The sequence below is a fragment of the Ambystoma mexicanum genome, chromosome 3p (assembly GCF_040938575.1).
Source record: "Ambystoma mexicanum isolate Mex_15411 chromosome 3p, UKY_AmexF1_1, whole genome shotgun sequence".
NCBI classification, from domain to species: domain Eukaryota; kingdom Metazoa; phylum Chordata; class Amphibia; order Caudata; family Ambystomatidae; genus Ambystoma; species Ambystoma mexicanum.
In genome coordinates, this window is record NC_090925.1 from 31749992 (window position 1) to 31776784 (window position 26793).

At 47.4% G+C, this 26793-nt stretch overlaps 1 protein-coding gene across 2 annotated transcripts in view; it reads right to left on the reverse strand.

Annotated features, from left to right (window-relative positions):
- Window positions 1–26793, reverse strand: part of LOC138580098 (ephrin type-B receptor 5-like) — a 761617-nt gene that overhangs the window by 598295 nt on the left and 136529 nt on the right. For both annotated transcript variants that reach the window (XM_069650378.1, XM_069650379.1), the window contains one exon: window positions 269–953. In XM_069650378.1, the coding sequence (XP_069506479.1) occupies window positions 269–953 (685 nt within the window). The remainder of the gene's footprint in view (window positions 1–268; window positions 954–26793) is intronic.

The following is a 26793-nucleotide window of genomic DNA, read 5'->3' on the forward strand; positions in this document are numbered from 1 at the left end:
CCGGTGCAAAGTTTCTGTAATCTGGCCCCTGCTCTGAATGAGGGTGACCAGGATGTGTCTATGTATGTAATGACCTCACCATTGGTCTGGTGCCCTGTCCTGGCAAATTGCCCCCGTTATGAGTGAACAAAATGTTTACATTTGATTAAGTCTTTTTTTCTGAACAAGAACACATTGAAGAAGTGAAACAAGGTTTGAACATTTACGGTAACACGTCTCTATCACAAGTAACGCAGTGAATCTTGCGCTTGGAGAGGGAAAGCCTTACCTCTGCACGCTGTCCTATCACCCACGGGTTCGTGACCTGATTGGCAGCTGCATCCACCAATGGAAACCATCCACTCTCCTTCGGCGTTGCAGTGAAGTCTCACAGAGTTCCCCATCTCCTTGGAGTTTTCAACGCAGACTCCAGGAACTTCTACCAACGCCGCACTTTCTCCGCCGGTGAAGGTCTCCGGAAAAGAGGCGAAGGACTTGACCATGGCGGGGCATTTGTAGAAGAAGACGTGGATTGACATCAAGGACAGGCACGCTCCGGAGTCTTGGAACGCCAAATAGAAGCCACGCTGCTTTATTGGTCCAAAGCTCCGCACCTTCACGTTGACTTGCAGGACCTTCCCAGAGGTGTCCACCTGGGAGAAGCTCTCATCCGCGGCAATAGTGTCCACCTTGGCCCAAGGGCCTTCTCTCCATGCTGGGTAGGACGGAGTGGCATTGTCACGATTAGCTTCGTGGTAGTAGAGGGTGAAGGTCTCCTTGCAAGAGGCCACCACCGCTCGCATGCTGCCGCAGTCCCTGACGGAGAACTGCAGCCGCACGTGGGCCCGCAAGGCACCACGGCTCTCAATGAAATGCGTGCGGAGCCAGTTGTTCTGATTGGGGAGGTTGACATTGCACACCTCGTAGGTGCGAATGAGGTGCTTCTTGTCATCCAAGACGCTAACTTCGTCCCACTGCACCAGAAAAGAGAGGATAGAAAGACACAGGTGAACCACTCTGACACTTCTGGGTGAAACAAACACATTTACACCAGTTGATGGACACTTAGGGAAAGATTACAGAACCATTGCGCTGCTGAAAGTGCACTGTTGCACGGTATTAGCGAAAAGACTGTGCTAGGGCAAACACCTTGGGCCGATTCGCAAAGCGGTTTTCAATGTGAAACCCCCATTGAAAAACGCTTTGTGAATCAGGCCTCTATCCTTTCAATGCATAAGCGCACCAGGGCATAGCTTCGCCAAGTGCTAATACAGAATGAAATGCATAGAGTGAATACCTGCTACTCCTGTGCAAATCTCCACTTGCACTAGTGCAAAGTTCCCACAATCTGGCTCCAGGCCTGCACTGTTGCGCGCCTTCTATTGCGGCCGATCCTCAGTGATGCAATCTCAATGCGCCTGCAACTTGAGTCTGACAACGACAGTTCTAAAATGATGGCCTCCTCTTCATTAAACAATTTCTGCTAACAGCCTTTTGTGAAAAATTGTTTCCAATGTTTCTCTTAAGACAGCTCTTTTTTAAGTTTCAAAATGTCACCTCTTTTTAGTGTTTGTCATTTAATTCTCTCTTTTGTCTCTTTCCTTCCCACCATTGGCGCACATGGATTTGCACACAGCCAATAAGAGTGCACGGTTATGGGGCTCTAACTAATACTGTACACCTGTGCTCCCAGCACTCTGATGACTGCTCTGGCTCCCTCCCTACCCATCCCCACCTTCAACCTTCCTTCAATCCCTCCCCTTCCCACCACTCACTTGCAGAAGGCAACCACTTACGTTGACCTCCCTCTCCTCAGTCGCCATCCTTCCCTCATCCATTTCAATTGATCATCATAGACATGGAAAAGGGATCTTCCTGAAGACTTGCCATGGCGGCCATCTTACCTGCTTTTTTTGTGTGTAAAAACAGGTTCCGCCCTCTGCCCCCCCACTTAAAAAGACCCATTAGTTCCCCAAACATTAACCCGGAGTGGTAATGCCAGCCCTGGGTGACAGGTCTCTCCAGTTGGGCACATGAACTCGTACGGCACACCTGGGAAAGCAGTATCCAATAATGTAATGCTTCTTAACATGAGCATATCCAACCCAATCTGAATAGGCTTTGGAGCACACACACCTTAGAATAACCCTATCAGTGCCACAGTACTGTTACACCCTTGGCAGGAAGATTTTTTCTAAATTTGCTGGTGAATTAATTCAAACAGGTTTCTCTTCTCTGCACTGTAGTGCACCCAAAGAACACATACATTATGTTGTCAAGCAACCAGTGCTATATGATGGACATCACATATAGGCAGAGTTTTGTGTACTCAGATATACAGTTGAATAATAATTAATGTTCTTTAGAATTTAGTGCTCAGTAGTTGTTTTAAATCTCAGACATCTCTCGTGGCCCGGGACAGTTAATAACCTAAGATGGTTATTGTGTTTTATTAATAATAATAATAATAATAATAATTATAATAATAAGTACTTTGGGCCTCATTACGAGGCGGGCGGTAAGGGATTACCGGCACCGGTAAGGCACCGGTGCTGGTAGTCCCTTACCACCCTACTCCGAATTCCCTTTCCGGGTCCACCCTTAATGCCTGGTTTTCCAGGCGTTAAGGACGGGACCCCCAAAGGGACTTTGGAGCTAATAACGGTACCGCAATTTGCAGTACCGTTATTAGCACCTTCCCCATTCCCATTGAGCCCTATGGGGGCTTAAATGGGAATGGGGAAGGGCCCTGGTGAATGGGGAATTACCGCTCTGCCAACCTTGGAATGGGGCGGTAATAGCTCCATTCACCAGGGCGGAGTCGGTAAGGGTTTGGAGGCAGCCATGGCGCTATTAGCGCCATGGTTACCTCCAATCCTTTGTTTTTAGTTTATCATGTTGGATTCCTCTCTCATCTAAGAACTGCAAAAAGAGCAGTTATTATTATACAATTGAAGGAAACCAACGTGGTCCCCACTGAAGCATGAAAGGCTGAGTTAGCCATAATGGAATCCTAAAAAGTGCAAACTGCCCTCATTTCAGGGGTTACGAATTCAATTGTAAGCTGTCCTCTCAGGAAATAGAGGTTGGGGATGTATCGGGCATGACAACAGTACTCACACCACTTAAAATCAGCAGCTCTACTGGACAAAGGATTTCAAATACCACTTGGGCAGAGAGCCAGCACTACATTTCATCATTGGAGAGGCCATTTAAATATTTAAAACACAGGCTTCCCATTTTTCTTCTTACTATATAGGATGTTTGAGACGCTTGCATTGCCAAGGAGGAGGTGTACAGATTGTGGGGAAGTGTCTCCACAGGCGATCACTCATTAGGGACACACAGGGGGATTCGAGGGGTTTCGGTGGTAGTTGTGTTTCTTGAGATTGCGAAAGAACGGCCTGACCAAGAAGAGGAGATCCTGGACAGAGAGGCTTCCTGGATGCAGGTTTGGAAATGGTTTGAAAGGAGAGTAGGATGGCCAACAGTGTCGATGGTTAATAAGCGATTGAGGAGAATGGGAATTAAGGAGGGTTTGGAGTGGTGAGGTGTAATAACAAGGTTAGAGAGCTAGGTCAGTTTCATTTCCATTGAGTTCCTGATGCAGAACAAAGATTGGAGAGGGTTGCGGAATAAGTTGGCCTTGAAGCATTTAATAATGTTATCAAACTCTGTGGGGCAACATTTATTTTTGGTGTAAATCGGCAGGTGCAAGAAGTGTGCATAAAGGGTTGTTCAATAATAACAGAAATGTGCATCCCTGAGGTGTGCTAGCCGGCTAGACAATCACAATGGAGTGCAAAATATGCACAGAGCAGGCAGGAAGCGTGTAAAGCAGCCAGATTAAGCACGCCAGAGGGGAGAGATCGGGACGCAAATGCTCTAACACCGTGCCAAAAATGTTCATCACACATTACACGATATAAAGTGGATCAAGTGGATCAGGAAAGCGAGCAAGTCATGAGACAATCAAATCCAATGACACATATCACACAAAACACGCCACTCAACAAAGTAGAAAAAGTTGTGACAGTCCAACAGGTAAACAGTTCCAAAATGGCTGACACCGGGAGCCTCATGCTGCTGGGCCAACCCTATAGTGGAGCAGGATGTGGAGTGAAAGGGCATACAGGGGGAGCTGCACCACATTCCTGCGGCATGCAGACGAGGATGACAGTCAGGGTCCCCTCATCATCCCCAAGGTAACTAAGGACGTCTGAAAACATTCCTAGCCATTATTGGGGGCGGCGGTATGCTCCACCTTTGACTTACGCACATGAACCGGTGAGCCCACGGGAGGCATGCATAGCTGAAATGACGCTGCACACAGGTCAACTGCAAAACATCTGGTAAGACATGCATAGTTGATATCGGGCATGTTGCGCCATGCAGAGGAGGATTGGTTCTTTCCTCCACCTTCCGCAACATCAGGTGCCCTCGCAGGCCTGGCCTGCTGGGTTGGCAGAGTCTGTTGACTGAGGGAAGCCCTGCTGGGAGTGGAATTACCACTAGATGGAGCAATCACCTTTGCTCTCTTTCCCATGTACACTTTTGAGCTCCTCTACAAAGTCCTCAACTTTGAAACAGGTATCCTTTTCAGCCTAGCCACATCCTCCCTCGCCTCTATGTATACGACCACCACACTGAGTGGCTCTCTATGAAAAATCACTCTCTATTTAAGTTCCTGATACAAGCCAAGGAATCTACCAGTGTCTTTTTCCCACTACCTCTTTGAATGCATCTCACTGTACTCTCCCCCTCCAACTCTCCACTCCTCCCGTCAATATGTATAAGTCCTCAGCCAGCCTTGTCATTCCCGCCTTCGCTCCTTATCCCTACGTCCCCAGCCCCATTGGAACGCTGTCCATCTGTCCAACAAAGCCTTCTCTTACATGGAACTCTTCTAAACGAGGCTCAAAGTCCACGAGGAGTCCGTGAGCCTCCTCTTTCCTCCTTTCCCAACTAAACAAACAACTCGACTCTGCAGGATTCTGCCATTAGGACCAGTATGTGGAATTTGCAAATATGGAAATCCTGGCTTCAGGTCTTAATGTTAAAATATTCTTATGTTCTTTCCACTCCTCGCCTCTTATCAGCGAATATACGTCATTCCAACGCACAAAGCTTTTATGCAAAGGCTTCTTATCGTAGGACTGGCTCCGCTCTTTCATTGCCAACTTTCTAAGTCATATCCGTTTGAAATGACACTCTGTTGTTCAATACAAACACATTAAACATCTTTACTTTTGGCTGTCTGGCTGGCAGCCACCAAGGCATTGATATTGGTAGGTAATTCCACCCAGAGTACATTCCGTACAGTGATGGGTGATTGCACCCCTTGCAGCAGAATGAGGGTGCCCTGATGCTCTGGAATATAGTCTATCATGGTGCTTGCACTTTGGTGTATGAGCTGTCATGAGCTACACCTGCCCAACACGCAGGAGATCAAATCATTGCAGCTGTTTTGCCGCCTTAAGACTGGAGCATGTAATTGGGATGCTGGAAATGCATTGGAGGGACAGGGCCTCCATGTCCTTGTCCTGTACTCCCTTATCATGTGTGATTCTGTGATGTTTTTTGCACAGGAGTCCATATGGGACTCCTGGCAGTGCAGCTCTTCCTTTTTTTGGTTGTGGTGAACAGAGACCATTGGGAGACCCTTATGGCACCCATGGGTGGGGGTACAACCCTGTACCTCTAGTGTATGTTTTTGGGCACCTGTGTGTGGCCCACATAGCAAGGTATGGGCTGGTGGCAGCTCTGTGCTGAATTTGACAGGTGCTCTGAGTATCCTCCATTTTGGGATACCCAGGCCCTGCCTTAGCAATTAGTGGATTCCTGATAGAAGGCAAAATGTCCTCTGTGGCCTCTTGCCCTCCATCACCTGTTACCTTCTTTTCCCAAAGTCCTGGGAAGCCCTGACTCTGTCCCTTCCCCCTGACTGGCTTTTGGGTGGAAGAGCCATATATGGTATTGTGGGGAAGTCCAGTCCAGGCTAGACTGGTGGAGCCTTCCCAGTGACTGTATGTTGTGGGTACACCCTTGGGGGGGCACCTGTGTGAATGGAGTGTGTGACCAATATGCATTCTATGTTATGGGTGTCTGGTTTCTGTGTGTTTGAGACAAAGAATAAGACAGCCCTGCCTGAAACTGACATGATTGCAGTGTGGTGTGATGAAAGGCTGGGTGCTTGCCCCAATCCACATTCCTTGTTATCGGTGACTGGGTGGAAGTGAATGGCCTGAATGCACTGTGAGCCTGGTTGGCTGCCTGGCTGAATGAAAGCCCATCTGACTGATTGGCTGACTGTGCTTGGCTCAGCAGTGTGAATGAGGGACAGATGTGTATATCTGGGGACCTCTCACTTACCAATTTGTTCAAAAGCTGAAGTTGAAACTTGAAGCTGCTCATCCTTGAAGCCCAGCTGGAAGAAGAAGGTTTGGTGCTGCACACCGTCAACGAAATCCGAAAGCTGCTGAGTCTGTCAAGGACTGATCCAAGGTAGGACATGGCTAAGAGACCTCTCCCCGAGCTACGAGGGATCGTCGTGCAGAAACTGCTCTACATCGAGGCACGCTGGAAGTCAGTCCCGTAAGGCTGTCGACCGCAGACAGGGTCTGCCAAGAAACCTTGAAGTAAAGCACCAGTACATAGAGGCCGTCGATGTCCATCGTCATCGACCGGGGTTCGGAGGATATCCGTGACCTGTTTGAAGCCCGTCGGGTTGCCCAGAAGCGTGAATAGCTTGACGCTGTGCTGCTATTCTCCACCTTTCCCTAAGAACCTTAAACAAAGTGCTCCCTTGCCATCACTGTCGACCGCTTTGTCCTGCCGGAGAAAGTCGAGATCGCCGACGACCGAGGAAAGTCCGCCGGTGGGTTTCCTGCTGCCTGAAGTCCAAAAAGATGCAGAGTGATGATCTGAAGTCCAGTCCATGGTCGAGGCCCAATCGGCGACGTCGATGACGACACCCAACGCTCGCTGCCGGGCCTACATTTGTCACAGAGTCATCTTTGCAACACTGAACTCTGTCATCGAGGTGCACCACACGCCTCGTCTTCAAAGGACGTCCATGATCGATCGATGACGCGCACCCCAAAGGTCGAAGCTGCTGTCTTGACAACAGTGTTCACAAATCTTTTGGGGGGGGAACCTCCATGACCCGTGGTTCCTGCTTTAAAAGGAGTCCACCGATGAGGGATCCGTCGATGACCCGTCAAAGAAACTCTGCTATCTCAGGTACATTGGGGTAGTGGAACATTTTTGAACAGGAAGCAAGACTATTTTAACATTAATGGACTGGGCTTATTAATACACTTCATTTACAGATTGCCCAGGTGGGGGGATACTCACCCAGAACTGCCTCTAGGTAGAGGGGGTCAGTGTTCTGCCATTTCTTAATCCAACTTGTCTTCCTTCCTGTGTCCGATGCTGATACACAATACTGTTTGATTTGTGTGCCATTAGAACTGTCAGCAGTTGGTGCATTTTAAAAGGGTCAATAGTTCAGTGTGGTACCACAACGACATTGCAGATATTTGCCATATTAGATTTGCCAAAGTACAAAGTGTGTTATTAAGTGTGTATATATTTTAACCTTATTTTTATATAAAGAGCTGTGTTAGCACATAAGATAGTGTGTGGACATTCCTTTGTTGGGAGCTTGGGGACTAGACTGTGCTTAAGAACTAGCCCGCATCACCTCCTGAGAGCCTAAGCCTTGGTTGCTCATCCATTGCTACCACATAGAGACCTTTGGCTGGGGTGCTCTGTGTTTCTCCTCTGCCATATAGGGTGCAGGAGTACAGATAACCCCCTCCAGTCTTTACAATAATGCCAGCTCTGTTGCTGTGCTTGCCGTGGCATTTTAAAGCAACCTGCCTCGTGTTATGATCCTAATTCAAAGTCCAGCTGATTTCATCCTTTGAGGTTCACCGCAGTTATTAATGTTACCGCAAGCAGAAATGTGAGCGTCTCTGCAGGAGGTGACCTCTGTGAACATATCATTGGCACAATATGCATATTTTTGACATGCTGCATGCTGTCTTTATGAACATCCTTGGGCAGGTAATTCTGAGAAAACTAGAGAATTGGGTCAGGGATAGCACCATTTCATCTGATATCCAATTGGGCTTCCGCCACCGCAGTCTCAGTACAAACGAGAAGGTTCTCAATCTGTATCTCATTATTGCCCACTCGTTGCTCATCAAAAAATGCCTCTCTATTTAGTGCTCATGGAACGGAGTCCTGCCTTCAACAAAGCGAACAGATGCCAACTATAGCACATCATCAGATTCATGAGTTGCCCCGAAGCTGTTAGCTACACGTATACAGTTACACCCGGATAACAGATAATGTGTCACGGGGGCGGGGTAACGTTCAATGTATCCCTTATTTCCCTGTGAATTTAGGACTTTGACAGGGCTATGTACTTGCTGAACTTTTGTTTTGACTCTGCATCAATGGCCTACACACCGCCCTGGCTACTACAGGTGCCGATGCTCCAGAAATCTGCGGTAGGTTCATCCCAGCACTAGTATATACAGATGATACTGTCATCTTAGCACGCAATCCCCCTGAACTTCAACCGCTTATAACCTAATGTGCAAAATGCATGATTTGTTACATGTACAGATGAATGCTGATGAATCCTTGTCATGCTCCGCCAGAAAAGGAACAGAACCATTAAGCTGACCCCCATGTAGACAAACCTAAGCAAAATTCCTCGGCTAGCGGGATTTCATAAAGTGCGTGTGCGGACTTCCTCTAGATTCAACAGCATGACCCATCCCCTCAAGCAAGCGGGAACAAAGATCAAATCAATAGCGCTAGCCAACTATGGTTTCACCCTCAGGGGCTTCTCGGATTTACCAGACAGACCTTCAAGTTGTAGATCACAACTTTATAAAGAAACATTTGGGTCTCCCGTGATCTTCGCCTAAATTCACTGAGTACACGCAGCTGAATTTAACCTATCTAGACGACTACCTCAAGATTCATGAAGGGTCCAAGGATCTCCTGCTCCATTACTCACATTCCTGGACAAAAGTCTCTCTGGATTCTCCTTGGCTGTCTCCTCATTGCCAGTGGCATATGACTGCCGCCCGTTCTGCGTTCTGTTGTAGAGCTTGTAGATGATGGAAAACCTCTGCCGCAAGGTTCAGAAACAGGGCGAGTGTCTCCTTTTCTCCCAGTTGGTGTCAACCGTGGGGGAAGCACTTCCCTGGTTTCCACAAGCAAAGTATTGATGACTCTAGAACTTACCGGTCAAACAGTCCTGGACTCGCCTCTTGCTTCAGCCTCTCTTTGACAGAGCCCCCGCTGTGTATTACCTTGGTGGAATTACATCCTGGGCAAAACTGTGAACCTTGAACAGACAGCATCAGATGTGGAAATCAAGCATCCTGGGTGAAGTTCGAGAGATCAGGGGTTCCTCCCAATAACTACCCGAGGGCTGAATTGCATCAGGTGGAAACCTCCCACATGAGTACAAGGCCATTTATGGTTGGCAGTCTTCTCAGCATCTTCCAGGCTTTGATAGAAAGGTTGAAATGGTCATTACTTTGGAAACCACAGTCTGTTTTCAATAAGTCTTTATCTAGGAGGTTCAACCAATGAGAGAATCATGGCACACCAGAAACATTGCCCCCTGTGTTCTGATAACGTATTTATCATCAACATCATCTTCCTTAACCATAAGCATTGTCCCTTCAGAAGACGTTCCGGCCACTGATCTACCTTTGCCGGCAGGGACAACTCAGCCTTTCACCCTTCTGAGGTCGATAAATTGAGTACCACTCTGTGGGTTAATAATGTCTTCTGTTTTTTCAGCAGTATGAGACCTATGGGTGTGTAGCGCTATATAACAAATATATTTAGGAAGGGCACCTGGTTGATGCCTTGCTCTGCCCAGGCGGGTACAATTATATCAAAAAATGCAATTGAGCAAGGTCCCGCTGAAAATCGAGCAACTCAATCCTGAATTTGACACCACATGATTTGGTAGACACAGGATTATAACCAAGTCTGTAAACTGCAGTTTGGATTTATTCTAGGTGCAGTAAGTTTCACAATACACTTGAATTTTTAGGAACATAGGATATTCAACATTTAAGACATACAAATTATGTATTCGGTACAGCCCTAGCATAGATTATATTAACGCACACTAATGAGGTTGCTTCCAGACGAACACTGTTAGGAGAACTTTAATGCTCATGTGTGTTGTATGCAGTTTCGAACGTTATCTAATGTAGGAATGATTTTGACCTTGGATGTCTGAAAAGGACAGGCTTCGCACTGTCTGATATTGTGTTAATCGGGAAATACCGAAACCCTTCTTGTGAGGTCATAGTAATATTCTGTTACTGCATTGAAACTAATGTAGCAAAAAAGGTATAAAGAGGGGGTTTATTTATAAGGGAGAGAACACAGACTTCTATATTTGATCTGGTCGTTCACAAGGTCCTCTGCAGTTCTTCTTGTCTGTTCTTCCTTGTAGTGCTGCTATTAAAGATTTGACGAAGTAACCTCATCCGAGATCCAGTCCTGCATTTGTTTTCAGCGACACCGGCAAAACTCGGTGAAAAAAACTACTGATTGTGGTGGAAGTGCCCGGCTGATTCAATAAAGGACATTGAAGAACTAAGGCCCCCAGGGTTGTTACACCACTGTCTGTTGCTGCCACTCTGCTTCCTTATGTATGCTACATGCGCCACTGGCTTAATCTCTAGGTATTGAGCAAGAACATGACACTGATGTGTTCAACATGCAATGTTTACTGTGGGCTGTGCCTATGTTGCTCCTCAGTTACTCTTGCACACATATGTTCAGGGCTAACAGCAGCACTCTTCCCATCATCATTAATAGAATTAATCAATGTGTGCATTTACCTTTTACCAGAGCCTGCAGGGGTGCATAGAGTCACTTTCTTCAATGCCGGAAAAGAGCAATTTTGCGGAATGGATGACCATTGCTCATCCCTAAATCTCCTCCCACCCTTGCTCCATCCTGCACCCTTTACCATTTGCTAAATACTACCCACCACCCTCACATGCCATGCGCGTCCCCCTGCCTCCCTTCCAAACACCCCAGCTTAACCCTGACCCCAAATACACACCAGTGACCAACTGCCACTGATGCCTGCCTACATACCATTGTTCAGCCATACCCCACACACACTCTGCAACCCCACCCCATTGATTCTTGCTCTTCCCTGCCCCCACCCACTCAGCCCTGTCAAAACCTGCCTCACCCTACCCACCCTGGCTCATCCCTAACACTTAACCCACCACGGATCACTCATGCCCTCACCCCCACCCGAGATCATCCCTGAAGCTCAACCACCCCTGTGCACCACTGCCACCAACCACCCTACCTCACCCATGCCGCCAGCCATCAATCCTAGTTCACCCCTGCCTTCATAGATTATTCTTCACCCCACTCAACTGTCATGACTAGAACCGGGGACGGTCATTTCCCGCCCGCCTTTGTGGAACTTCAGGACAGTTCCAGAGCAAATGACCTCCAGAGCCACAATACATGCCCAACATTTTGTCCCGCCTTCTCTTTCTTTCTGTAGGGGAGCGAGGCCCTCCCGTGGATCCTATCTGCATCGGCTCTATCTTCGGAGAATCGGAAGGGGAAGGAGACGGTAGGGTTGAACCCGCAGATACATGCACACCTCCCCTGCTTCTCCTTCTCGCTGGCCTTCTTTCGGTCAGGTGATAATCGATCTGCAGGGTTACGTATATTAAGTTGAACAGAGTCTCAGGGCGATGGGTGCGAGCCAGCTCATCCTTGATATCTTTGTGAAAGCCACGCCTGAATATGCTGTACTGTGCTGACTCCAGCCATCCGGCTTCAGAGGCGGTGCCTTTAAACATATTGACATAAGATAGCATATCTAAAGATCCCTGACGTATGTCTAATAGATTCTCACATGCAGAGTAGACCACCTCAGGTCTTTCGAAAGATTATTTGAGCAGGGCAAGGAATGCTCTGTAACGCTGCAAAACGGGGTTTGCCGTCGTGTCCAGTGGTGTGGCCCATGCCAAAGCAATGGCAACCATGTTGAAGAAAATGAAGCCTTTGCAGGAGTGGTCTGATGCATAGGTACTTGGATGAAAGGTGAAGTACACTACGCATACCTCTATAACATCCTTTAACTTCTTTGGGGAGCCATCAAACCTTCTTGATGCCAGACCCATTTTAGGAAGGTCTGTTGAATGGTGGTCTCTGGCAGTTACCAGCTGTCGTAAAACAGTATTCTCCATCTTGAGATTCTGCACCTGGAGTGTAAGTCCTTGAACTGCAGCATGCCTTTCCTGCACTTGTTCCATGGTTGCCATGGTCCTTTGGCATTGCAAACTGACAGCGATTCCCTCCTGTTCCTCACCTGAATCTCCTTCAGACGAAAGTGGAGTGGATTCCGGACGAGAAGCCACTATGCCTTTCTAGAGTACAGCCCAGACAAGAGGCCCAGCTCTAGACAACTGGGCTGGGGAAAAAGCCTGGTGGCTGGAAAATAAACCAGAGGTGATGTTTAGGTGGTCTTTCCCTGGAGTTTATTTCAGCTGTTCCTTGTCCTAACCAGTATGCGGGTATTAATGTAACTGAGAAGAGAGGAGTAGCACCAGAGCGACTGGAGAGAATCCGGGGCAGAGACCAAACTGCGAGCATCAGCCAGAGAGAGAAAAGAGCAGGAAAAGGCTAAATCGCTCATTACCAAGGTAACCATGAGCGGGAGGACAGAGACAGGGGGAGCAGAGAACAAGCGGGAGAGTAACAGGACTTGCATCTTAACCTGGAAGGAAGGCAATGGCTTGTAACCCGCTGCACCCGTGGAACAAAATGATTTTGATTAGACAGACGAAATGACGGTCACGGTCCTAAATGACGTAACGGAACGCTAATGGCGGGCGTCCATCTCCTCCATAATCCATAAATGCCAGGAAGGGAACGATGTGACACTAACTTCAAAGAACTTGGAGGTAAAGCGGAGGATTCGCGTTCTTTAAAATGCTGCAGGTAAATCCTGCACTTGACCTTTGAAAATAGGTGGATTTCCCATGCAGTATTAATGGCAGTAGGTTTCTGCTAATAAAAATGGAGCACAATGTTATCCTCATTAAAAAGCAGCCAATGTAAATCTTGAGCTATATACCGTTGATGGAGTATTTTGAAAAGTAAATAGATGAAGACATGCTGAGTGTTTTGCTGTGCAGATCTGCAGATAAATGTTTAAATAATACATGGCTTGCACAGAGGAACTCGGCACAAAAAGATGCCATTGTTAGACATGGCAGCTCCTTTCTAAAGAAGAATGCAAGCCACATACCTCTGTATTCCATCTAACAGCACACCATTCACATAGGTTTGTGTGTCTGGGTGTTGCAGCTAAAATGTGTACAAAACTCAATTGCAAAGAATTCACACATGTTCCGGCTTAAATAGCTTGCCTTGGTTTGTTAAGCCTTTACCAAAGGCGTATGCATACAACATGTGGCACGAAAAATGTGCCCCGTGCCATGCACCCGCCCCCGGCTGAAATCATACTCCCACCCTTCCTAGCTCACAACTGTGACCACCCACCCATTCTAGCCCCCAACTACCCCACCCACCCTTACAACTCACCCTTCCTCTAAACCACCCTACCTCTACCCTCTATGCCTTACCCACCTAAGCTCACCCTTGCATGAGCTCACCCTACCTCCTCCTTACATCCCCATGCTTATTCTAAAAGTTAGAACTGTTCTGCAAGTTAGCTAGTGTTTACTGATGCATGACAGTAGCAATCAACATAGAGAAAGGACTTCCACACACCAACCTCATCATAACTTGCAGTGATACATGAATGTCGACGTGAAGTCAGTAATTCCCACCTACAAAGATTCAGGTTAGAAGAGGAGGCAGCCAGCTTAATAAGTGCCTGAGACCTAGGCAAGGGGTGGAATTACTGCAAGATGGCAGAGAAAGACTTCTTGCCTCATTCCGAGTATGGCAGTAATTTGGCAGTTACTGCCACAATCTGTTGCCGTTACCACCACTTGGTCCCGTGGATTTACCATAGGATTCCGAGTGGTGATATGGTGGTGTTAGTCCCAATTTCCATAGCACTCCATGGGGATTTTGGTGGAATTACTTCAAGCGGTAATTCTGATGTGGTAAATCCACTGATTTTTGGAAATAAAGTGGAGCTTCATGCTGGCGGTAAATCCACTTCAAGGCCAAACCCGCAGTCTGGTAGGGCGATGAATGCAACAGTAATTCCATTACTGCACCATGTGCACTCTAGGAGGAGTCTCATGTATTCAATCAGAGTGGGCGAATTACAAGCCACAGGGAGCCACATACAGCAGCTCTCTGTGGGGTCTATAGAGGTTTGAGACCCTCTCTGATCGGAAATCACCCACGCCAATTCCAAAGCCATGGTCCTAAGTGCTCACATTTAGGGCCTGATGCATAGAGAAGTGCGTCTAGACCCCACAAAGGCTGTGTGGCAAGAAGGACTTTGCGTGCCTGCTTGCGCATTAGGCACCTTTTTGCGATCCGCATATTCATGAATCCTTCCCGCTGAGTAACCCCATGCGCAAGTCACAGCCGGAACGCCCCTCGATACGCCCCCCCTGCAAAGCAAATTTAGCCACTAATACCTTGCTATGTGCTGTCCTCGGGTGCAAACTAAAGTACCCCAGTAATTCTGAATGGGGACCCCCACAACCAAGCCAACATCCCGGCGACGCTGCATAGGGTCCCCCATAACTGTTTACAGCACCCCGACAACATGCGCACCATGTTCCGTAACTCGAGTAATTTCATGGTCAATCTGTGTGCAAACCCTCATAAACCGTGCCTGCAAACCGCTACACTGCTTACGCACACCCCTAAGTTCAATCGGAACCCCAACTGTGTGCACTCACCCCTAAATCCAACATGCGATCTTACCTCAGCACTGTAATTCCTATGCGCAGGTGTCTGTACACCTGCCTTCGGGTGGCGGTTAGATCGGGAGCTTTGCCTGGTCATTTCCCTGACGTGAGGTTGCATGGTCAGTTCCGTGAATATGATTTGTCTGCACAGTTGTGGGCGTGCGATCTCTTCGCGGCAGGTCATTTCTCGGCATGCCCTCATTTTCCCTTGTTCTTCCTCATTTTGCAAGTTCCGCCTCATATTTTGGAATCTGCGTAGGCCCAACCCACACTCTGTAAAGAGTCTTGCACAAGGCGCCCGACCTGTGCGAAGTCCATGCAAGTCCTAAGAAAGTCCTCTGCCGTCGATTTCATGAATCGACAAACGGGGCAATGCGCGCAGAATGGCATGCAAAGTCCTGATTTTCCTTGCAGATAATTCCATCAATCAGGTCCTAATACTTAAAATGGAGTTCACACTGGAAATGAATATTTTTTTATAAAGGCCTAACAGGCTTAGGGCCTGACTCACGGAATTTCAAGTGCAGTAAAAGGCACTTTGTGCACAAACCCGCACGTAAAATCCAGTTTGTCGATTCTTGGAATGCGCAGGACTTTTTCGTGTTTTGCAGGGACTTCGCGCAGACTTGTCACGTCTCTGCAAATGGCCGAGTGCCTTGCGTGAGACTCCACGCAGAGCGTGGCCATGGCTTGCACAGAGGGCAGGCAATGGGGAGGAACTCGTAAAATGAGGAAGAACAAGGGAAAATGTGGGCATTACGAGGGACGGCCCGCAGGCAGTCCATCACACGCCCACTATTGCACGGAGTGATACTTATTAAGCGATCCGATCACGCAATCTCTCGGCAGGGAAATGGACATGCAAGCCCTCATTCGATCCACCGCACGAAGGCAGATGTACAGACACTTGCGCAAAGGATTCACCACGCAGAGGTAAGATCAGGTGTCGAATTTAGGGGTGCATGTATGCAGCTAGGGTTCCGATTAAACTTAAGGGTGCGCGTGTGCAGGAACAGATTACGGGCATTCGCACGTGGTGCTGGTAACAGTTACGGGGACCCCGCACAGTGTCCTTGAGATGTAGACCTGCTTGTGGGGGATCCCACACACTGTTTTAAGGGTGCATGTATTTGTCCCCGGGAAGCATGCTAAGGTAGCTGTTTCTGGCTCTTTTTGCTCTGCATGGGGGCATGTCGGGGGCGTTCTGGCCGCGACTTGCATATACGGTTAATTTGCGCAAACAATGCCATGAAGACGCAGAGCATACAAACAAGCATCTGCACGCAGCGGCGCGTGGGCTATGCAGGCCCATAGTGGCCTCAAAAATGAGGCATTTGCTAACACTGAATCTCAAACACCCCAAACCTGTCCCTGAATCAAGCAAACCATTAATAGCTAGATATCCTCTATTTTACTCACTAATTCCAACAGCGACGCCAACGATGAATGTCTGTGCCAAAGGTAGGCATTTCTCAAAGATGTTCAAAGATCACTGCCACATTTTTATATTCACTTAAACACTCCAAAATGATTAGGTGTTAATTATCTTTGACAACGTTGAAGTCACAATGAGAGACGTGGTGTTGGGAAGTTACCCATCTACCGGTGTTGGCATTTGGAATCTGACTGCGCTTCTAGGCGCCCCTCCAGCGCCCTCTGATTACAGGACAGAGCGTTGCAGCGGTGTACAAGACTAGTAGACAGGAAACCTCTTTGCGCAGGATGGTGATGTATTGCCATTTCTATCCTCCCCGACACCTCCCTGCCACCCCAGGCAATAAACTGTCTTCTTCACGCCGCATCTAGGTCAGCGAGCACATGAAATCAGCTTGCGGGAGACAGGTGCCCCCCCACCCCCCCACCACCGCTCTCAGGATGGTAATGCATGTCTACACAAGTGTCTTAGCTTGTTCAAACACAGCCAGGATTGCCTTTTACATGCTTTGCAGAAATATGGTGTTTGACTTGATCTAATTTCCCTGGTATTCGGGCATCCTCCAGCCATGCACTTTGAAACAGAAGCGCTTTGCAACACATGTGTATAGGCGCTACACAAATCATATCATGTCATGCACCTGTCTTCAGAATGCATCTTGCCTTTTACATGGATCAAGTACTCGCTCGTTATATGTGTGTTTCACTATAACATTTTCGATAGAAACACTGCATGCCGGCTTTCGGCTGCTGGTGGCTCTACAGGCCGTCAATCTGTCTTGATATATATGTGGACATACTGTACATGTTGGGGTGACCCCACAGACAGGTGGTTATTCCCATCTTCACTGGTGCTCCCCTTTATCTCCCCCACTTGCTATGCATAGATGGAGAATGGGGGAGGAAAATACCCAGGGAATTCATGTGAAACTCTACTTGAAAGACCAGCTTCAGAAGTAGTGGGTGGAGATTCTTAAAATAGTAGGATCGATGTTGACCTCAAAAACCACAGGTGCTTGGACCCCACACCCGTGCATCCACAATAATTAGGTTACGGTTCACAGCTGCCATTTATGAGATTTCAAGGTACGCACTGTGGCAAAATGCCCCACTCTAGGGAAGTGAAAACACCTGTCCCATGCACACCCTAGTGCAAGCAGGCACAGAGCTAGTGCAAGCAGGCACAGAGCCAGTCCAAGCTGGACAGCAGGGAACTCCCATCTTCACCCAAACAGCACTGGGGCGAAGAGGCAATGAAATCCAAAATGGCGGACTGGTTCATCACCCTGTGCCCTCAACCATGTGATCTGGGGTCAGAGAGTGATAATAAAGGAGAATTCCATAGGGACAGGATCTTAACTCCATTGGCAAAACCCAGCACGCTCTTAATATATGCAAATATACACAAATAACATTAATGATATTAGCACTCTGAAAAAAGCAAAGGTTCAAACTGCTTAGTAAACTGCACTGTATTTTCAATCATGCAACTCAGGAGGATAGCTCGGGCGCAACGTGCTCGCCTTGATGACACGGAGCAACACACGTTCGATCCCCGGTCCGCGCTTAGAAACCTCTGGGTATTAAGCGCGTTACAAATATTACATCATATCATAACAGCGTACGTTCATAACTTTGCAAATATGTATATACGCCTCTATCGGAACCTCCAAACCTTTTGGAAGAAGGCAACTCTATTGGGAAGTTGATGACACATAGACAAGCGGGAACAGAATGACCACAGGGAGCCAGAAATAACCGCCACACACTTTCATAAATGTTGGTCAACTCACAGGTTGCTCGACCTCTGATGTGGCATGGGCTTGGCTCCACCCAGGGGCCTTCATGTTTTGAGTTACTTAACCACACAGCGCGTGCCCGGCAGGGGCGCCCCAAGGGGTGGCCAGGGGGGCCATGGCCACCCTTATAAAAATGCTGGCCCCCCCATTGGCCACCCCACGAAAAAGCAAAAAAATATATACTTATTTTTTTCGCACTGAACTGTGCATGGACAACAATAACATGCCCAGTTCAGTGTGAAAAAAAGAAGTATTTTTTTGTTGCCGCGGCCCACAAAAGTGTAGGGTAGTGCAAAGAAAAAGTGTCCTACTATTGCTTGTAGCACTGAAGGTTGGAGAGAGTCAAAGTCCAGTAGATCCCAAGGACGAGTGTCGCTGCTGTCTGAAGTGAAGCACTGGGTGTGAACAGTCTTGGAGGCTTCAGTAAGTGCAAGAAGAACGCAAAAACACGCAGCTTGGATGTGCAAACTTTGATGTTTAGGAGACCCAGAACATATGCTTAGGGAGGCATTACCTTCAAAAATGCATGCTAAACTCCACTCATAGGTTATTAATAACCAGGATAAGAAAGGCTCCAAATTCGAGTGGCATGGTACATGATGTGCACCCATGTGCAAGGCTAAGTTAATCATTTGTAGATATGGTTTCATGCAGGCCTGTAAAGAGTCTGTGATTACGTGTGTCTTTGTATTTACACGCATCATTGTGCTATGCTGCACACCACTGTCTGATCACCCTCTGTCCACCCTCCAATAACTGAGACAGCACTCTACATTTAAATGGAGTTAACGTACAAGTGATTTTGTATCCTTTTCATATTAATGTCACAAGGCCCGCTTAATTTCGTATCCCCTCTTTCCTTGCTCTTGGAGTGTTGAGCAGGTCTGGTGCGCATCCTCTACGAAGCCTCCCACACGCTGGCTCTCTATGGGGCTCTGATCTCTACCCCACAACATCAGCCCCCTTTAGGCAGCAGCCATCCCTTCTCCTTGTGCTTCACTTGGTATTACCTTAAGAAAGGTCGCCACTTATTCAGTTTCCCCCTTTATATATCCTCCCACTCCTCTTTGCCAGGTTCGGGCTCAACATGAAATTAACCCCAGGCACCAAAGAAAAAGTGGCCCACCTTTGCACATTGCAATTTGTTCCTTTCTTTGACAGATTTTTCAATACTTTTCATGGCAGCCAGTTACGGCACAACACATTGGGTAGTGTTCGGTAATATTAGTTACAGGTAGTGATTTTTTAAAACGCATTTTTTACTCTGTAGCATTGGTCAAAACTATCAGCCGCAAGCTACAGTAACCCATCAAACTGACCCACTTGGCCTAAAAAATGTGTCGCTTTGACCAAAAAAAGTGTCCCATACTAGCATGTTAGGCTGGACTTACATGTAATGCCCTGTTGCCATATGGGCCAGTGTATGCCTGCCCTTTGCCTCATAGACTAGAAAGCTCTTTGGACAGTGCCCCAAATTCACCCTTGCCCAAGTTGTCTACTCATTGCTTTGAAAGCATGCAGGGATCACCTCCTCTTTTCATTCTCATCTTCCTCTCCTTTCTCTGGGGCTAAGCCATGTCAGCTCTCTAATTCCTCCTTCTGGCCGGGGAAACATTCTTGCCTTTGCATGGATCAGACCTGGCTCTTTGTATACTACAGTGGGGCTGGCCTGGCTGTGTCTTACTGTGGCATGGAATGTTGTACTCGCATTAAGGTCAAAGGCAACATGACGAGTGTTCTTACATTGGGAGCAGATGTTTCCTTATTTTGACTTGGGTCTTTATTTTACTGATGTTTAAGTTCAAAGGCAACATACATATTCTTACATGGGGGAATTTAACTTGATGCGTGCAACATAAGTGTTCTTATATGTCGTATTTGTGTGATGATATGCTATTTATATAGCGCTTTCTCCAAAGCGGTGTACAGAGAACATATTTACATCAAATGTATTACCCAGCCGGAGTTTGCACTCATTTAATGAGTTTTATTTATTTATTACATTTATTGACATCGCCCAAACCCGTAAGTATCACTGCGGTGGTGCAACTTGGTGAGCAGGGAAAACAGTACAGTACAGAGTAACAGAGAGGTAACAAGGTGCAAAAGCAACATAAAAGAACAAGGTCCATAGAGTAGGGTAGAGATCACGGAGGTCACTTTGAAGTGTGAAAGGCAGAGTTGGCCTTGCCAGAATTTGAACCTGCGAATCACACTCGGTTTACAAAAGCATGCGCTCAGCACGCACGCTGAGCTATCTTACCAGCTAGCCAGCAAGAGCATGTTTTCTTTCTGTGGCATTTCAGTTTATTACTGGTGTTAAGCCCAAAGGCAACATAAGTATTCTTACTTTGGGGTGGGGGAATTCGTGCTGCCTGCAAGGCTATGTTTCGTTCCTGTGGCGTGACATTTTTTACTGCCGTTAGGGAGCAAATACAACAAGATGAGTGTTCTTATATGTGGAGTGGGGGATCTGTGTAGCCAGCAAGGGAATATGTTCTTACTGTGGCATGGCTTTTTTTTCACTGGCATCAAGGCAAAGCCAACAGGAGTATGTTCTTCCATGGGGATACTGGCATGGATTGGGTGAGCCAGCATAAACATGCTTTGTTATAGTATAGTTACTGGAATTATGGGCAAAGCAAACATGCGTATTTTCCTATGTGGGAATAGTGGCATATATAGGTGCACCAATATGACCATGCTTTTTTACACTTGCAGAGTACTGGCATATAGTGGGCAGAGGCATTATGAACATGTGTTTGAAATTGCTCCTGTGTATTGTTGGTGGCTTGGCATCAAACGTACGTTTTATGTCTTACCCTACAAAACCGATTGTAAACTGTGTAGCTTTTTACCTAATTTATCTCAAAGTGTACTGTAAAATGCACAATTTTAACCCATTATTTGAAACCTTTTCTCAAGGGGTCACCCCACCTTGATTGGTTCGCCCGCCCTCACTACTCTCTCTCACTCCTATGCCTTTGGCTGGGGGCAGAACAAGTTCCCTTCCTTCCGCAGGCTCTTCTTAATGTGGGCCCTACTACATTAGCTCCAGGCCCCACTTATTATAGAGTAATGGCTGCACCTCTGGTGAGTTGGGGTGAAAGATGGATCTGATGGGCCAAAGGAAGGCGTGATATCTACTGGAGAGGAGGCATTAGGACGATGGGGGTTCAGTAGCGCAATAGGTTTAATGTCCCGTCTTACTAATAGTTTTCAAAACTGCCATCCAGCCCCGCCAAAAAATTGGGGATGGATCCACCGCTGTGTGCCACCCCAAGATTTCCTGTGGCCTCATCAGGCCACCCCTATGAAAAATGTCTGGGGGTGCCACTGGTGCCCGGGAAGCAGAATCATCTTGGCTGCTCTTGAATCTGGGTGTTCCTAGACCTTGAACTTGGCACTGAGCGCAGTTGCTACCTTGGAGGGCTGAATGTCTCTTTTCTTGCTCTCACGCTCTGGAAATTGCATGCGCACGGGGGGCGGATCGGCTTCTTTGCGTGGCTGGGTGTCAGCAGGATGTCACTGCATTGACTCAACCTTCCAGCTGAATGTCAGTACTTCTATTCACGTGCACAGGGAGCAAGGGCTGCTGTTGGCTTCCCCGCGGCCCAAGGAGTTCTGGGACTGCAGTGGTTTGACTTTTCTCAGTGGTCATTCCATGGGCCATTGCTAGAATCACTATGCCCTGTGAGGGCAAATCATGGCTGACTTGTCTGGTCAAACCATCCCAAAAACATGCAGCATCATTAGGAGTACCCTGCTTTCTTCCCTCTCGAGACCTGATGTATGTTAATTACTTATTTCATCATTTTATTTATTGTTCTGCAATATTGCTTTAGAACACTTTGGCAAAAGCACTTTATAATGGAATCGACTGTGCGTGACTTTTCCGGGACTTGCATGGAGTTTGCGGCAGACTGTTACGGATGCGAGTTATCGAGCGCCTTGCGTGAGACTCCAAGCAGAGCGTTGGCCGGGCCTACGCAGTGAGCCAAATAGGGGGCGGAACATGCAGAATGAGGAAGAACACATGACAATGTGGGAGTGTTGAGGGACGGTCCACGGCTAAGCAATCGCATGCCAATTCCAGCGCATATAACTGTCATGGATTTCAACGCAGAATGTCACGTTGAGAAAAAATACACGCAAACCCTGAGATCTATCCGCCACATGATAGCAGCCATAAACCTGAACACGCATAAGAACCAATGCGAATAAAGCACACAATGCACACCAAAGCAACGTCTACAGCCTTGACGAAGTCAGCAATAGTAGGAGCCATCGTGCACGGACACCGCAGAAGAAGGGGATGCCCAGGGCCCGGACCTTCTCACCATGCACCACGCTGTTGTGTGATGCCGTATGACTAGGTATATTCCAGGCAAAAGGTTCCCCTCATACAATCCTATACCTCATCAGGGAGTGGGAAGATGGCTTAGCATCAACCACCATCTACTCCCAGGCCCTTACTCCTTTAGAAAAAGTGCTGACTGCACTCCATTTCATTGCAACTGGGCCTTTCCAGCTAACCACTGCAATAGTTGGTGGGATATCGCTGGCCACCCAATCCCGCTGTCTACGCCAGGTATTGTCATGCATAACAGCACGTGCATGTGTGTGCAGGCACATATATATGATATAGTGGCATAAGGCAGAGAGTGATCCAGGGATTGTATGCAGTAGCATACATTCCCCATGTACTAGGTGAAATTGACTGAACACATGTTGCACTATGGCCACCCTGAATGACAGAGCACAACTACTGGAATCGTAAGCACTGGCACTCCGTTAATATGCAGGTAGTGTGTGACACCAAAGGAATCATCATTGAAGTGTATGCCAATTTCCCGGACAGCACACAGGATAGCTACAACTTCCACCAGTCACCACGGCGCCGGGCCTTGGCATCTGGAAAACATGGCAATGCATGGCTCATTGGTGAGTATAAACGGTCACCCACATGCATGCATGTGACACACTGAACAATAGACCCTGAAAATAAATGACAATGACAACCATGTACACATTTACAGGGGGCAGTGGCTACCCGTGGTCACCATTCATTTTGACACCAATCCGGAATCCCACAATACCAGCTGAGGTGAGATACAATACAGCCACTCAGGCCATAGTGGAGTGCACATTTGGAGTGCTGAAGTCACGGTTCCACTCCCTTGACCACTGTGTTGTGGTCTTGCTGTATGGAGAGGCTGCATGTACCCAGCTAGTGCAATCATACCTCACATGAAAACAAGCACCTGTGGAGCACACATTGAAGCCACATCCCAGGAGCCAATCAATGATATATTGGGGCCTATCCTCCATGCCCACATCAACACTCTGAGAATGTGCCTCTGGGAGGGCAAAATTGTGTGCGTCCATTAGACATAAAACAAAATGCACAAACAGTACCCCAGATAAGATTTGTAAGTGGGAGTACACCACTCCCACTTTGCAAAGCTGGGAGTAAAATGATTCTGGAGGCAGAATAAATGTACACATGTGAAAAATACATAAACAAGTTGGAACAGAAAAATGCATCAACTTGGCAACATTGAATTCTTAGCAACTATTCATTCATGGACATCAAAAGCAACATGTTCACTAATTCCAATCAGCCACTCAGTATATTGTACACCTGTGGGACTACGTGTACTACAGGCTCAAACATGTCCATGTTGATGTGAGCGTGAAAGCAGTGGCACAAGATTCCACATGTTACATACATACTGTGAATAGGGAGACGTTGCACCCCATAATAAAATTACCACTGAGTATGAGTCACTTTGTAAGTGAGAAAAAGTGGTTGATACAGCTCAAGGGCCTGATTCACAGAAGCGTCAAAAAATGGTGCAATCCCATAGGGAAATGCTCTGTGATTCATGCCCCTAATGTGTATTTGTTGTGTTTGTTCTCTCCACTGTTTCCTTCCCTTTTCCTGGTTGCGCTCTTAAACACCCGTGTATGAGCGCGACATAAATAAAATATATAATTTCATATCATATGGATGTGCACAAATCACCAATACAGTCATAGCAACTTGAACCAACAGTGTCCATGTAGTACACCCAAAAGCACACAGCACAATCAACAAAGTCCCTGACCACAGTCACATGGACAACAACAGCTGTTATGCATGTTGAGACCAAAACACACACATGAGACCACAAGTAGGAAGGCATAGTACAAAATAGGTGCAAACAACTGTGAGGACAGACCAGGACCCAGAATGCGTGTTCCACAACAATAAACAGGTTGAGTGGCAACCCATTCTATGACCAAAACTATGTTCACAATACACAGTCACATCAAAGCTTTCATGTCGACCCAGAAACACTGCAAGAAATATGCACATCTCACTGTATCCCTTGTGTGCCTGCACCGGCTGGACTGTGCAATCCATGATTGAACCCTCAGTCAGCCTGGAAAGCACCAAACCATGATGCTGTGTCCTGTACACGCACCACACACCGGCAACTTCAGCTTCAATCGCAGCAACCATCATTCCCTGCAGAATGCCTCTGTGGAGAAATACAAAACAATGTGAGGGCTGGCAACACATCCACGCACCCAAAGATACAGCAACATGTGCCCCCCTGAGTGATATGCAACAAATGCAAACAGCAATTCACAAGCCACCCATCACCATGTGTCCCGGTACCCATGCAGCCCTCCCTTCTGATGCCAATGCAACATGAACGAACCACACAGTGCCATCATACCCACCCACAGCACCTACACTGCCTTACCTCCTTAGTGACATGTAGTGAAGGACCATGTAACTCTTACCCATTGTCATGCTGGTGGGTTATTCTGAGCACAAGCATCTGGCCACAGTGAGTATGACACTGAAAGTATCCCCAAAAAGAGACCACTATGAGGATGGAAACCTAGGATCACTCTGGAAATACTGCCAGTGCCACTATATGGCATCCCCTCATTAACATGGGACTGGAACAGTGCAGTGAACACTGACACGGAGCCGATGATGTAAAGTCCAAGAAGATGTGATAGAAAATATGACCAATTGCACAGAAGACAGGATCTGGAAGAAGACAGCACTTCATCGAGGCAGCTGTCATACTGGAAGGCAGGGCACCAAGGAAACTGGCCTGAAACACACAAGCAGAGGCCAAGGACACTGACACACAAAATGGAGCAGGCAACAGGGAAGTGGAAGGGAAGACAGACTCCATCAGGACAGGAATTCATTCTAGAAAATGTGCTTTGAACTGAAGGGAGCACTGAGATTCACTCAGCAGTTGTCAGCAGGCATCATAAAATCTGCTGGTGTACTCTGCACGGTACATGTTCACCATGGAAAACAACAACCCCTGGCCAATGGTGTGTGCCTGGTGTCTGTGGATAACAAGGCATCCCACAAATGGCCAGGAATGCTGTAATGTGTGTGGACTTGTCTGGGGACAGGGGAAGAAGGACCTAGATTGGACTGCCTGTGTGGATAGACATGACTCTTGAAACAAACATTATTGTATGCCACGTGGCAGTCAAGACACATGTGAAAATTGCAAGGAAACACTCACCATCCCAACCATAACCATGTGTCCTGTGACATCCTCCCTCACAACTATGAGCCTGCACTAGTTCCACCTCATTGTCTTGAGAAAACAGCATGCATAGACACACCAGCCTACCATCACCATGGGTCACATGCACCCATGAAGCTGAACCCGTTCACCTCAATGCAAGTAATAGAAAAAGTACCGTACACAGTGCCAGACTCCCTTCCACAAACCACAGCACAAGTGACAGCCCGAGTGCCCTTTACTTACCTGCACTGGGTACCTACCTGGCTTGCATCCACTGCATCACACCTGGAAATACATTTTCAAATTGAAAAACAATGCATTGCAACAACATAAAGATACTGGACATCCATGACCACTCATGTATGGAACAACAAATTAGGCATGGACCACCCAGTGTCGAAGGAGGACAGAGTGCAAGAGGGAGACAGGACACAGAGTGATGATTGCCTAGCAGTGGAGTGGAGTGAGAGAGAGAGAGAGAGAGAGAGAGAGAGAGAGAGAGAGAGAGAGAGATAGCTAATAAGCAGTGCAAGCAGGAGACTGGCTGGACAGAAGATGAGGATGGATATGTATGACATCACAGTGGGTGAGAACAGAGATAATTTGTCCAAGTGAGGAAGATAGAGACATGAACACCTTTGCCAGAAGCAGACTGATCAGAGAGCCTGGAAGGAAAACAGATGGAAAAGTACCACATGTCGTGGGTCATGAAGGACAAAAGTGGGTGGTGGAGAAGGGCAGACTGGCAAAAAGTGGGCACATGTGAAAGGTCAATCAGCAGCTCTAGATCAGACAAACCACCAGCAACACCCACCATGGCATGCAAAGCAGAAAAATACCTATGCCAGCTACATCCTCACAAAGAAGTGTCTACAACCACATACCCATAACCTACACCAACCGACATTCACCCCTGTTGGACACCAGTGTAAATGGAACTCAGGACAGCATGCAGCTGTTCACTCACCCCCCAACAGACCACAGATATTGAGTGAGACTGTCCCAGTAAGTGTGCGTGGATTCCAGAATACACTCCCAACTCACACGTGGAGAAGAGATGACAAGCTGTGGAGAGTGGACGATGTTACACAT